General features: G+C 47.5%; 1 protein-coding gene across 1 annotated transcript; it reads right to left on the bottom strand.

The window, feature by feature from the left end:
• Window positions 1–11,834: 11,834 nt before the first annotated feature.
• Window positions 11,835–12,458, bottom strand: LOC131605642 (pre-mRNA-splicing factor CWC21-like). Its single transcript, XM_058877976.1, has one exon. It carries the CDS (start codon window positions 12,456–12,458, stop codon window positions 11,835–11,837), a length of 624 nt encoding a protein of 207 aa, XP_058733959.1.
• Window positions 12,459–14,445: the final 1,987 nt, after the last annotated feature.

Below are 14,445 nucleotides of genomic sequence, written 5' to 3' on the forward strand. Positions count from 1 at the left end.
CACTTTATCTGTAAATTATATTATATTATTGTATTATTGTATATATTATTTAGGAATCAATTCCTCTTGCTCCTCCTTTGATATGTATCTTGTTGATAACTAAAGCAAAATTGTGAGAATAAAACACCGCATTGGGGTTTCCTTTTCTATGCTTTTTGAGTAAAGTGAATGATCAACAGAAGAGCAAATGGCTAGCTGAAGTTCAAACTTCAAAGTGTTAATGATTGAAGATTTGTGTTACATGTGTGAAAGGAAACAGGAACCACTGAATGTGGGAGTTAGGAAGATTTGATGTTTAAATTTAGGATAGTGGTGTTGGCAGCAATGGATAAGTACAGCTTATGTTCAGTGTCTTGTGATCATATATGTGTGGTTTTTTTTCTAGATTGATCGATGGTTCATTTGGCTGATCATTCTAGACCATATAGGAGTAATTAATATGAACAAGCTACGCATACATTATGAGTTGTTTGATCTTAATCTGAATTGATTGATTTCCAATTTTTCAATTGCACGGAACAGAGCCGTCTCAATTTTTTCGGAGGTCCTGTGTAGATTAGTCGTAGTTAATCATAGAAAAATAAATATAACCCTATTTGACAATAGTTTAACCATTATAAATATTTTATGAGACCCTATTTAGCTACAAGTTAGTTGTGAAAATTTTGAGGTCCTGTGCGGTAGTCCGCCTTGCACGCCCTCAAAGACGGCCTAGCACGGAATCTAAATTCAGAAAATAACTCTTAGTATAAGGTATAATAAAAAAGAGTTATTAATGTTCCTTTGGAATTTCAAATATATCATAAAATCTTTATTGAAAAAGAGAAATGAAATATGTTTTGAGATTGTAAAAATAAAAAATCATCTTGGAAGTCGATAGAGGCTGACAGCGAGGCCAGTGTGACAACATCGAGTTTGGTCGCCGATGAGTAGCAAGTCGGCAACGGTCTAGTCGGTTTGTGGGCATTTCAAGTTTGTTTGGCATGTGATCTGGTCCAAGTAGTGTTTGTGTGTTGGGTTAGGTTGTTTTGGTTTGTGGATCAATTTGTTAATGATTTGTGTTTTGGATCTGTTAAGTATCCGTTAAATTTTAATAGTTATAAATATGTATCTTCGTCATTCTTGTCTTTACAACATTTAGACTATAGTCTGAAAGATAGAGAGACAAAAGCTGAAATTCTTTGAAGTTCTTGGAATTCGGACAATCTTTGGAGGTATCTAATGGGATTGAGAAACACTTCTAAACACCTTAGACTTGTGTGATTCATATATAGAGTTGGAGAAATTGAGAAACACTTGGGTAAAAAAAAGAGTTTGTTCTTGGGAACTTGGATGACTATTTTCTTGTAATTCATTTGTAATCTTTTGTAACAACTTTTGGATGTATAGTGAACAAGAGAGTTGTTTTTCTCCTCAAAGTAGAGCGTTTTATCAAACTAGGTAAATAAGTTATTCTGTATATTCTATTTTATCTTCTTTTATCAAGTTACGTTTTTGTCATATTGCAAAAAGAGTTATTTTTGCTGAAGGCAATTTATTTTTTCGTCATTATTCTTTGTCCTCACACATCAAATTTTTTGGTGTGATTGAACCTTTCAATTTTACAACAAGTGGCTTCAACCGTAAGACAAAGTAATTTTGTTTACAAGTGAGCACCATGGGTTCCAAATGGGAGATTAAGAAGTTTTAAGGAGAGATAAATTTTGGGTCGTGGAAAGTGAATATGCAAGAAATTTTTACTCAAGAAAAGTGTATTGAAGCATTGAGGGGTGAGGTATCGATGCTTGCACGTCTAACACAATCAGAGAAGATCGAGATGGCAGATAAGGAAAAGTGTTATTATCTTATACCTCACGGATAAAGTTCTAAGGGAAGTCATCAAGGAGAAAATTGCATCTTTGATGTGGGAACAATTTGAATTATTGTATATGACGAAGTCTTTTGCTCACAAGTTGTGTTTGAAACAATAACTTTACTCATTCCTAGTGGTAGAGAATAAATCCATAGGGGAGTAGTTGATAGAATTTCACAAGATCATTGATGATATGGAGAATATTAAGGTGAAGATTGAAGATGAGGACAAGGTTATACTTTTCTCGGGCTCTTTATTCTGATCCTTTAAGAACTTTAAGGATACCCTTCTTTATGATAAGGAATGTATAATTATTTTGGATGAAGTTCAGATGACTGTGAGATCCAAAGAATTTTCAAAGATGAAACATTTGAAGATAGAATATAATGGTGAAGACTTGATGTCTCAAGAGGGGGGAGTGAACGTAGAGGTATATCCAAATCAAAAAGGTTTGACAAGTCAAAATTAAAATGCTTTATTTTTCAGGAAACCTTATCACTTCAAAAGGGGTTGTCCCGAGAGGGAGGACAATGAAGATTTTGTTCAAATTATTGTTGCCTTCAATGAGGATTATTATAAGAGAGCTAGTGAATTAGTGGTATCGATTTTGAATATTGAAGATGGTTGGTTCAGGGACCCATGTTACTCTTATCACATGTATTCAAGAAAAGAATACTTCGAGACTTCGAAGTTAGAGGAAGGAGCGGAAGTTCATATTTGTGACAATAAGATTTGCAAGATTTATGATATAGGTACAATCATACTTAAAATGTGATCGTACCTGATCAGGAGAATCGTCAAGGCACAATATCTGGCTTGAAGAGCAAGATGGGGGGGGTACCTGCAAGGTTCTCCGATGCTTAAGTCAGTAGCTATCAGAGAATGAGGTTTAGAGTTAAGAATAGAATACCTGACCCTCTAGTGAAAGAGGATATTTATAGCCCCCAGCGCTGGGCCAAGGTTCCCTAATTGGGCCAAATCCAACTGGAGGCCCACGTGCTAGGGAACTGCCAGAACGTCCCATGCTAGGGCTGAGTCAGCAGGAGACTCACGTTCTGGATGCACATAGCGTAGGGTTCGGAGATGGTTGACCGAATCCTTCGCTGAGACGTGACGCGTGGTCTTCGTGCGTGGATAACTCTCGGTGGTTATCCAGTGAGTGGGCCCAAAGATTTGGGCCTGCTCGGTCAGGGTCTTCGCGAGGGGCAGCCCTTATCGGTTGCTAGTGATCGGGCCCAAGGGAGTTGGGCCTGCTCGGCTGGCAACGAGGGTTGAGCCTGCTCGGCCCAGTCCAGAACAGGAGCCCCCCAAGTCGTTAGCCTTATAAGGGTGATGACTTTAACGAGGAGGTTTAGCCGAGCACGGGCAACGATTCCAAGTCCTGGGTTCCTCGAGGGCTTTGTCGTCTGTTGTCCTCGGTTTTTAACCTTATTGGTTGTCACTCGTTAGCGTGATTGACAGGTGTCAGCTGTACAGGCTGTAATCATTACTGCGCCGTTTCTAAGGATGAAAGTAGACGGCGTCTTTTGGAGTTCTCAAGATCTTTGGGACGCGTGGCAGCTTTTCGTGGAGGGAGCCGTCTTTGGGGTGTAGGCAATGATGGCGTCTCCTAGGCTGCCTAGGCCATCATGACACCCTTTGGCCTTCTTTCCTTATATAAGGAGTGAGGAGGTCACTCATTTGGCACTTAACATTTCCCAAGCCTTCAAGATCCGCTCACTGCTCTCCTCCTCGTCTCGTTCATATCTTCTTCGCTTTCTCCAAGTAAGTTCTTCGTCTCCTTCATGTTTTTATTTAAGTTTTATGTATTAGTTTTGAGTGAGGCGAGCATGATTGATGAGCGTGACGAGAAGGGTTTATTAATTAGCCGAGTAAACCTAGAAGATAACCGTTTCTCCCGTGCGTTTGCCGAGTGAGTTTTGAGTGAACGGAGCTAGAACGTTTGAATGAGACGTCCAGCTTTTAGGATTACTAGAGAGTAGTATGAAGGCCACGAGCAGTGGAGGTTGCACGTCTCGGTGAGGGCATGAGTTTGCCGACCTCGGCTGCGTGCGACGTATATGTTCTGAGGGCACTTTAGCTCGTCGACCATTTGACGATTGGGGGAGTTTTCCTCGTCCCTTTTCCTCGCCCTTTCACTTGACTTGCGGTGGAAGGGTGGATTTGATCAGTCGAATTCACGGTTTCCTCTGCTTTTCAGGTAAATGGCCGACGAGAACAAGGATGATGTCGTCTTCGACATTTCAGATGGGGACGAAGCTGTTGGCTCGCAAGAGAACGCTCCCGTTGTCGAGACCTCCCCTAGGGCACTTGAAGAATGGGTGGCCGTTGCTCCGAGGATGATTGCATCGCGCTTCACGAGTCGTCCCAAGGAAGCCTTTAACGTCATCGAGGACCTTGACCAAGACGAGGAGCCTTCTTGGGGCGCCTTTCTGCCCAAATCTCACCAGAGGATCTGCTCGCAATTTCCCGGGCCCCGTTTCGCAATGTATGAGTTCGCCTTTAAGGAGGCTGGTCTCCGCCTCCCCTTCACTCATTTGCAACGAAGTGTCTTCAGTTGGTTGCGCCTCTGCCCGTCTCAGCTTCACCCCAACGCTTTAGCGTTCTTAAGTGCTTTTGAGATCGTATGCGGGTACTTGGAGGTCGAAGCGACTCTGCCCCTTTTCTTCAGAGTTTTTCATTTGCAGAGGTTGCGTGATCCGGACGGCAAGTGGAGTTGGGTGTCGTTTAAGCAGCCGAAGAAGCTGTTCGCCATTTACCAGGACTCTGTCAAGCATTTTAAGAGTCGGTATTTTATAATTAAGCCGCTCACTCCTGACGCCGATAATCATTTGTTCGAGGAGCGCGAGTATATTGAGGATAGGGTGAGGAGAGTGGGCCCAGCTGCCCGGTTCCCGTTAGAGTGGCAACCTAACCATTTCGAGCACGGGACCGACTATTACATCTTCCGGGACGAGGATCTCAATGAGCGTGATACAGGGGGGTATCAGCGGCTCGCTTCTTTTGTGGACGGGTTTAGACCGGCAATATGTACATATCCCAACGGGGATCCCCTATTCGAGGAAGATGGAGGCCCTATGCTGGAGCCTCGGCACATCAACACCAAAGCTGTCCTCGAGTGCGGAAGTTACGGGGACGCTATGATTTTGTTAGGTGAGATAACTATTATTTGTTCAAACAACACCTTTTTGGTTCTAACTCTTTATTTTGCAGGAAAAATGGCCGACTTGCACGACAAAGTTACGAAGATGCGGGCCAAGAACAAGGGGGCCGCCAAAGTGTCTGGGAAACGATCGCGGGTCGAGGAGGTCAAGGCGGCTGCCGCGGGTGTCCCTGACAGTGGCTCTCCTTCGTCAGTCGGGACGACCTCGCGTGGTTCTCCAGCCGGAAAGAAACAAAAGAATGACGGGACCGGGGAGCTTCGTCCTCTTATCATTGACAACCCCTCCGAGGAGGACATAGTGCTGCCTTCTTGTACTCTGCATAGGGGAATCTTCTCAAAGAAAAATGTTCTCCTCGAGCGCGAGGAGGTGAGGCACATCGTCAGGCGGGACCGGGTGGCTCGAGACAAGGATTTGTCCGAGGACCTCGAAGGGATGATGAGGGTGGCCGCCTTGGCCTTGGCTCTTAATGCTCAGAAAGTCTGTCCTCAGAAGGACTACGATGCTCTCCAGATCAAATACGATGAGCTGGAGCACGAGTTCGAACGGTACAAGGACAAGTATGAGGTCCAGAGCGGCATAGTGGAGGATCTCGTTAAAGAGCGTAACAAGGTTGCGGACTTGGAGGCCGAGGGAAAAAGGCTCCGCGAGAGAGTTGCTGAGTTGGAGAGGGCTCATCTCCCTTCGGCCGAGGAGGATGATGATGAGAAGGCCTTGGTGACGCGTTCTCAGCTTTTGGGCAAGGTTTGGGAGCTGGAGATCGACTGTGTTGCTACCTTGGGGGTCGGTTTTAAAGCTGCAGTGGATCAGCTGAAAGTCCTCAACCCGCGCCTGGTGACGAAGGGCATTGGTCCATATCACAAGGTCGTGGACGGGCGGATTGAATCAAATCCGGAGTTCGAGGACTGGGAAGACGAGCAGGAGCCCCAGGGCGAGGACAACGGTGCCGAGGACGAAGATGGCGATGTTTGACCAGTCTTTTATTATTGTGGCCTGCGTGCCGATGTTTTATGGCCTGTGTGCCAATATTTTGTGGCCTGCGCGCCAAGGTAGCTAGTTGGGCGGTATAATTTTTGTAATATTTGGATATCCCCGGCCAATTTGGTCGGTTTTTAATATTCCGTTTTATGCTCCAATGTTTATTTGTGCTTATCTGATTTTGCCGTTTTATGCTTTATGTTTATGCTCGAATTATGTTTGTGCTCGACCGAGGTTTATGGCCCGGGCGTGTGGGGAACGGTCCGGGTGCGCAGAGCAGGTGTGCGCTATAAGCGAGCTCGAGGCCGCGGTCGGGGCCAGGTGCTCGCGGCGTGAACGATCCCATCGCGAGCTGGGGTTCTGCCGTGCAGGTACTTCCGCGGAGGGTCTGCGTGTAAGGCCCGCCGCGTAGTCGGCTTTGCCTCCTGGTAGGGTTAACCGACTGAAGCTGTCGTGGAGCATACGCGCTTGTACCATGGCGCGAGTCCTCGCCCAGCTTTCCTCGTGTTCGTCACGAGCGGCCGGGTAGCGTTAGGTTGTTTCTAACTGTAATAGCGTCTGAGTTTTTCAGCATTCCAAGGTCGAGCTAGTTTTTCGCCGAGAAGGTTCTCGAGGTAATACGCACCTTTTTCGGTTTTATCGTACACTCGGTACGGACCTTCCCAGTTTGGGGCTAGTTTGCCTTCGCGTGAATCTTTCATGTTCCTACGGAGCACTAAGTCTCCGACTTCGAAGAAGCGCTTGATAACTTTGGTGTCATGTTTTAACGCTATTTGTTGTTTCAATTTCGCTTCTCGCAGGGAGGATCCTGTTCGGATCTCCTCGACCATGTCGAGCTCTTCTCTCATGGCTTCGTCGTTGAGTTCTTCCTCGAGAGGTGACTCGGTCCGACGGGACGGTTCTCGGATCTCCACGGGGATCACGGCTTCGGTGCCATAGGTTAGCCTGAATGGTGTTTCGCCCGTGGTTGAGTATGGGGTCGTCCTGTATGCCCAGAGGACGCTGTGTAGCTCTTCGACCCAAGCTTTTTTCGCTTCGCCCAGCCTTCTCTTCAATCCACGGAGAATGACCCGGTTGGCGGCTTCAGCCTGTCCGTTGGTTTGGGGGTGCTCGACCGAAGTGAAGTGTTGCTTTGTCCCGAGTTTGGCCACGAATTCTTGGAATTTTCTGTCCGTGAACTGGGTGCCGTTGTCGGTTATTATCGCCTGTGGTACCCCGAATCGAGCGAGTATGTTCCTCTTGTAAAATCGGAGTACGTTTTGGGATGTGATTTTAGCGAGCGCTTCAGCTTCTATCCATTTTGTGAAGTAATCTACAGCGACCACCACGTATTTGTTTTGGTAGGAGCCGACCGGGAAAGGTCCGAGGAGGTCCATTCCCCACGTAGAGAAAGGCCAAGGTGAGGAGAGAGATTTGAGCTCGTTTGGTGGTGCCAGGTGCATGTCGGCGTGACGCTGGCATTTGTCGCATTTCTTGACGTACTCTTTGGCGTCCTGCTGCATGGTCGGCCAATAATAGCCGGCTCTGAGGGCTTTCCTAGCTAGTGACCGTCCACCGAGGTGCTGGCCGTTGATTCCATCATGGAGCTCCTGGAGTACCTCTAGTGCTTGCGAGGCATCGATGCATTTAAGGAGGGGGATGGAGAAACCTCGTCGGTACAGCTTGTTTTCGAGGATAGTGTATGAGCACGCTCGTCTCTTAATTGTTGAGGCTTCTTTCGCGTCGGCGGGGAGCTCGTCTTTTGTGAGGAAGTTGTACACTGGGGTCATCCAGCATTGGTCGTCCCCGATGGCGAATATCTGTAGAGCTCGCGCGTTTTCGCCTACACTTGGCCTGGGCAGAATTTCTTGGATAACCGATTTGTTTCCCCCTTTCTTTCTCGTGCTCGCAAGTTTGGACAGTATGTCGGTGCGCGAGTTGTGTTCTCGGGGGATATGCTCGACTTCTGCTTTGGCGAATTTTTTCATCTTATCTCTGACGAGCGCGAGATATTCGACGAGTACGTCGTTTTTGGCCTGGTATTCGCCACTTATATGAGATGCGACGAGTTGGGAATCAGTGTAGATCTTGACCTCTCGTGCCCCTATGTCCTCGGCGAGTCTCAGTCCCGCGAGGAGGGCTTCATACTCGGCCTGGTTGTTCGACGTGTTGAAGGAGAGGACTAAAGATACTTCTATGATAAGACCTTCGTTGTTTTCCAAGATAATGCCTGCCCCGCTTCCCGAGCTGCTCGACGCGCCATCTACGTAGATGGTCCACTTGTCTTTAGTTGTGTCAGGTGAGTCGGCGATAGAGGTCATCTCGGCTACGAAGTCCGCTAGCGCCTGAGCTTTTAATGCTTTCCTGCTTTCATACTGTACGTCGAATTCCGAAAGCTCGAGGGACCATCTTAACATTCTGCCGGCCATGTCTGGTCGGCTGAGGAGTTGTTTGATGGGTTGATCCGTCCGAACGAAGATTGTGTGGGCGAGGAAGTAGTATCGTAGCCTCCTGGCCGCTATTACTAGGGCCATGGCAACTTTCTCGATCTGTTGGTATCGTACCTCGGGTCCCTGTAGGGCTTTGCTGGTAAAATACACTGGTTTTTGCCCGTCTACGGTTTCTCGGATCAAAGCCGCGCTGACTGCCTCGTTTGAGACGGCCAGGTAAAGATACTGAGGCTCGTTGTCGTCGGGTCGAGAAAGGACGGGCGGCGAGGAAAGTACTTGCTTGAGGTGTGCCAGTGCTTGCTCGCACTCCTCGGACCACTCAAAGGTTGCTTCTTTGCGTAGCAGTTTAAAGAAAGGGAGGGCGTGCTGGGCGGATTTCGCGACAAAACGTGATAGCGCAGTGAGCATCCCGTTTAACACTTGGATGGATTTTTTATTGTTAGGAATGGGGAGCTCGGAGAACGCTCGGCATTTATCCGGGTTGGCTTCTATTCCCCGTTCGGTCAGATAGAAACCGAGGAATTTTCCTGCTCGGACGCCGAAGGTGCATTTCTCCGGATTGAAGCGCATCTTGCAGGATCTGGCCCGCTCGAATACGCGCTCGAGATGAGAGGTGTGGTCGGTGTCCCCTCGAGACTTGACAATCATATCGTCCATGTACACCTCGAGGGTGTCGCCGATCTTCCCTCGGAACACTTTGTTCATCATCCGTTGATATGTGGATCCCGCGTTTTTGAGGCCGAAGGGCATTACGTTGTAGTAATAGTTGCCCGACTCGGTCATAAACGCCGTGTACTGTTTGTCGCTCCTCGCCATGGGGATCTAGTTGTAACCTGAATAAGCATCCATAAAAGACAATAGTTTATAGCCGGCCGAGTTGTCGACCAGTCTATCAATGTTTGGTAAAGGATAGGCGTCTTTTGGACATGCCCAGTTAACATCAGTATAATCAACACACATTCTCCATTTTCCATTAGATTTCTTAACAAGTACAACGTTTGAGAGCCAAGTTGAATACTTGGCCTCGGAAATAAAATTTGCCTCTAGGAGGTCTTTTACAGCTTTCTCGGCAGCCTCCGCTTTCTCGGGAGACTGCCGACGCCTACGTTGAACTACGGCCTTTGCGGCTGGATTGATGGAGAGGTGGTGGCAGGCGACCTCAGGGTCGAGTCCGGGCATTTCCGCGGCGCTCCAGGCGAACAGATCAGCATTGGCTCGAAGGCAGGCTATGAGCTGCTTCCTCGGAAGGTCTGGGATCCCTTTACCGATTTTCACTGCTTTGTCAGGGTTTTCGCCCAAGGGGACCAGCTCGAAATCTCCGTCCGGAACTGGTCGGAAGGGGTGAGGTGACTTCGACCTCGTCTCTTCCCCAGTCTTTTGTTCTTCTTCTACAAACCGGACGTCCAGGTCGACTGAGCTGACGTTGGTTGTCTGATGCTGGTCTCCTCGAGGATGCTTGTCTTCGGTCCTTGGCTTTTTGTTGGAGCTGGTCGGCGGAGCGATCAGTTCTAATCCTTTGACGGAGGCATCGAAGATTCTTCTGGCTGCTTCAATATCGGCGTTGATGGTGGCCACTCGTCCGGTCCTCGTGTAGAACTTCATCTTCAGGTGGACAGTGGAGGGTACGGCGGTCAGTTCGGCCAGAGTGGGGCGTCCGATGATGCAGTTGTACAGGGTTTTGCAGTCGATCACCAAGAACCTAGTTTTGACTTGCCTAGAAGCCTCCCCTTCTCCGAAGGTGACAATCAGCTCGACGTAACCCCATGGTTTAGTGGTAGCTCCGTTGAAGCCTTGAAGGTCTGAACCCACGTAGGGAGTGAGGTGTGAGTCGTCCAGCTGGAGTGTCCGGAAGAGATGGGAGTACATGATGTCGACCGAGCTGCCTTCATCGACTAGGACCCGTCGAACATCGAAGTTCGCCATTCTTGCTCGGACGAGCAGAGGAATTGTGGCGTTTGGAGCTCCGCCGGGTAGCTCTTCCAGGTAGAAGGTGATTGGTTCGGATTTCCCTCGGAACTTTCTCAGTGTGGGGCCGAGGTCTGCGTTGGCGCTGAGCAGCTCATCGAACTTTCTCTTCACTGAACTGATGGTGAGAGAGCCCGGATCTCCGCCGTTGGAGACGACCATGGCGAATGGGAATCCTTCCCATTTGCTGAGTGCGGCAGGTGCCCCGACCGATGGTATGAAATCTTCAGGTCGGGTCACTGACAGGGCTACTTGTAGGGGCCTGTTGTCCGGCGAATTCCCTTCGTCAGAGTTTCTGTGGTCGTCCCTTCGGGAAGGTTCCCCTTTCTGTGTGTATTTTGAAAGGCGACCTTCCTTGATCAGTGTTTCAATAGCGTCCTTGAGGTGAATGCAATCCTCGGTCATGTGTCCATGGCTCCTGTGGTATTTGCAGTACTTGGACTTGTCGGTTCCTGGCCTCGCGGGGTTTGACTTCGGGGGTCTGATGTTCGACTTTTTGAAGTCAGTGTTTTGGCATTCGGCTAGGATCCTTTCCCGTGAGGCGTTCAGCGGGGTATATTCGTTGAAACGACCAGAAGGTCTCCGGCGTTCTTTGATGTCGAGAGACCTGTCGTCTTTCCTTCTCTCGTGCCCGCGCCTCGAAGTTGAGGGCTCATGGTTTGAACTGCGAGCGGCGTCGTTGTCCCGTGACGCTCTCGTGGTAGCAGCCTCTGCTTCCTCATATCTGATGAAGGCCTGAGCCTTGCGAAGGAGGGCGTTCATGGAGTGGACCTCCTCAATCTTGATGGCCTTTTTGAAGTCGCTTCCGGGGAGGAGCCCTCGTTCGAGTAGGTACCTCTTCATGTAGTCCGCGGTCTGCACTTGGACAGCTTCTTTGTTGAACCTGTCGAGGTAGTCTCTCAAAGATTCGTTGGTACCTTGGATTACTGCCTCAAGATTTGCTTCTGATTTCGGTTGCCGACGAGACGCGGTGAAGTGGCTTAGGAAAAGATCCTTCAGTTCAGTCCAGGAGTGGATGGAGTTAGGGGGCAGATTCCTGTACCAATTCATCGCGCCTTTCCTTAGTGTGGTCGGAAAGATGCGGCATTTGATGGATCCTCGTACCACATGGTAGTCCATGACAGCTTCGATGCTCCTTATGTGGTCATCGGGGTCGGTGGTCCCGTCATAGTGGTCCAAGGCTGGTGGTTTTTCCATCCCCCGGGGAAGACGAACACGCCAGATTTGCTCGGACAAGGGACTGCGGAAATCCTCTTCGTCGCTAGGTTCAGGGGAGTTTGAATGTCTGCCCCGCTGGGATTTAGTGCGTGCTTTGCCCGAGATTTTGCGGTTGTCTTTTGGAGAATGCTCGCGGACTTTCTGCATGGCTTTGGAGGGGCCTCGGTGCTCCTGCTCGGGTGAGAGACTCTTGGCTTCAGTGGTTTCAGGTTTCTGATTCTTCCGAGTCTTTCAAGGTGGAGAGCGGGAATAAGACCGCTGGCGCCGGTTTCTTCTCGAGGGGGAGCGAGACCTAGATGGACTGCGCTTGCGACTTCTACTCGGAGGAGACCGTGAAGAGGAATAGGAACGTGACCGATGGCGTCTCCGTTGGGGGGAGCGATATCGTCGCTTCCTTTCCAGGTCGTGGATGCGGTCGCCCTGTTGGCGAATGAGGCGGTTGGTCTTCTGCAGCTCTTTGAGTAGGAGGATGGCGGTCGGATCAGCGCCCTCGGGAATGTTGATCTGTTCCTCCTCGTCTGGGCTACGGCTTCTTCGCCTGCCAGAGGTGTGGGTGAACGAGGAAGCGGGTTGCCCGTCACGGGTATCAGTTTCATTCACCACTTGGAGTTGGTCTGGTTCAGTCTGGGGCCGGGTCTGCCCATCTTCCCCGTTCTGAACTTGTCCTTCAGGATGGGTTTGTTCGACGTTCTGGACTTGTTGAAGGCCGTGCACATGTTGAATGTGCTGAATCTGTTGCCTCTGTCCGACAAAAGTACGTTCTTGCCGACGGCGATTCGTCAGTTCGCGGCTGGAATCTTCAATCAGTTGTTCCAGGACGAAGGGATCAGGACTAGGTATGTTGTTGTTGGCCATGACGATGGTGAAAGGTTATGCTTTGATCTTTGTTAAAGAAGGGGGAGCAAGGTTCCCACAGACGGCGCCACTGATCGTACCTGATCAGGAGAATCGTCAAGGCACAATATCTGGCTTGAAGAGCAAGATGGGGGGGGGGTACCTGCAAGGTTCTCCGATGCTTAAGTCAGTAGCTATCAGAGAATGAGGTTTAGAGTTAAGAATAGAATACCTGACCCTCTAGTGAAAGAGGGTATTTATAGCCCCCAGCGCTGGGCCAAGGTTCCCTAATTGGGCCAAATCCAACTGGAGGCCCACGTGCTAGGGAACTGCCAGAACGTCCCATGCTAGGGCTGAGTCAGCAGGAGACTCACGTTCTGGATGCACATAGCGTAGGGTTCGGAGATGGTTGACCGAATCCTTCGCTGAGACGTGACGCGTGGTCTTCGTGCGTGGATAACTCTCGGTGGTTATCCAGTGAGTGGGCCCAAAGATTTAGGCCTGCTCGGTCAGGGTCTTCGCGAGGGGCAGCCCTTATCGTTTGCTAGTAATCGGGCCCAAGGGAGTTGGGCCTGCTCGGCTGGCAACGAGGGTTGGGCCTGCTCGGCCCAGTCCAGAACAGGCAAGGGTTGGGCCTGCTCGGCCCAGTCCAGAACAAAATGCTTGATGATCATGAGTTTCTTCTTCACAATGTGAGGTTTGTCCGGAGCTCAAGTGATTTTTTTATCCATAAGCATGTTTGATGATCTATGCTATTGCACTAGAGTTGTACACGGGACGTTGAAGATTTCACATGGTGAAATGATCATAACTAATTGGTCTAAAATACATGGCTTATATATTTTAGATGGTTCCAATGTTGTTGTTCATTCATCATCATCTAGTGAACACTATTATGAAAGAACAAACTATGGTATTTGAACTCAAGGCATGATGGATGCCTGAAGATTATTTTAGAGCACTTTAATAAGTTTTACAAAATACAAGAATAAAAACAAATTTGACCGCTGAGTTGGCATGAATTTTCTAGGGTAAGGTTGGTGCCAACGTAGCTTACTTGATAGGTAGGTATTCATTAACAGGAATAGACTTTGAAACACTTATGTAAGTTTAACATAGGAAGATTGTAATCTACTTTGTTTTGAAGGTCGTCAAAATTTTTCTTATTGATCAAATCAAGCCAATTCAGCTTGATGGTAAAGTTGTGGTTTATGTCTTTAATTGCTATCCAAGAGGTAGGAAGTGTTATTAACTATTGTGAGTGAAATCTGGGAGATCAAAGTTCATCAATCGCATATTTATTACTTTTAGTGAGTCCCGTCAGGGAAAGAATAGTAAATAGCTGGGGATGAAGCTTTTAGAAACTATTGCGGAGAAGACTTAGTTTGAGGTGAAGGCAGGGCCGGTCCCGACTTTTTAGAGGCCTAGGGCAAAAAAAAATGGGCCCCTAATAAAGAACTGACTTTTTACTCGCCTCTAAAATAAGAAAAATCTCGAAGAAAATATCAAAAATATGAAGTCTTAGTATTTTCTAACAACAAAAATAATTTCAATATGGATAAAAAGCCATATGCAAATTCTTAAGAATTCAAAATCGCAATATGATTAACTAAATGAAGAATGAAAACATTTTAAGGATTTTAATTGCTCCAATTTTTAGAAAATATTCACCATCTCAAAGAAATAAAATGGTGTTTTCTCTTGCTTCAGTTACAGAAAACCAAATTATATGGTTGAAAAAAGTAGGAGTAGGCCTAAACCATACTCTAATATACATATTTATCTGACCATTAAGAAATTTATTTCTATGATAAAAAAAATAATAAAACAAAGCACAAATAATAATAAATTTGATTTTATCATAAAAATTTTATAATAAATGAGTTAATTGTATGATAAACTTTTGCATATTTAATTATAATATATAAATAGTCTCTAAAATTTATACTAAAATAAATTCAAATAAAATTATAAGATTTACAATAAATAACCATTAAAAATAAAATTT

The sequence above is a fragment of the Vicia villosa genome, linkage group LG5, assembly GCF_029867415.1.
Source record: "Vicia villosa cultivar HV-30 ecotype Madison, WI linkage group LG5, Vvil1.0, whole genome shotgun sequence".
In the NCBI taxonomy this organism is placed as follows: domain Eukaryota; kingdom Viridiplantae; phylum Streptophyta; class Magnoliopsida; order Fabales; family Fabaceae; genus Vicia; species Vicia villosa.

Bases quoted from the DNA above. Each gene is read 5' to 3' on its own strand.
- LOC131605642 (XM_058877976.1), bottom strand. From the start codon at position 12,458: ATGGCCAACAACAACATACCTAGTCCTGATCCCTTCGTCCTGGAACAA.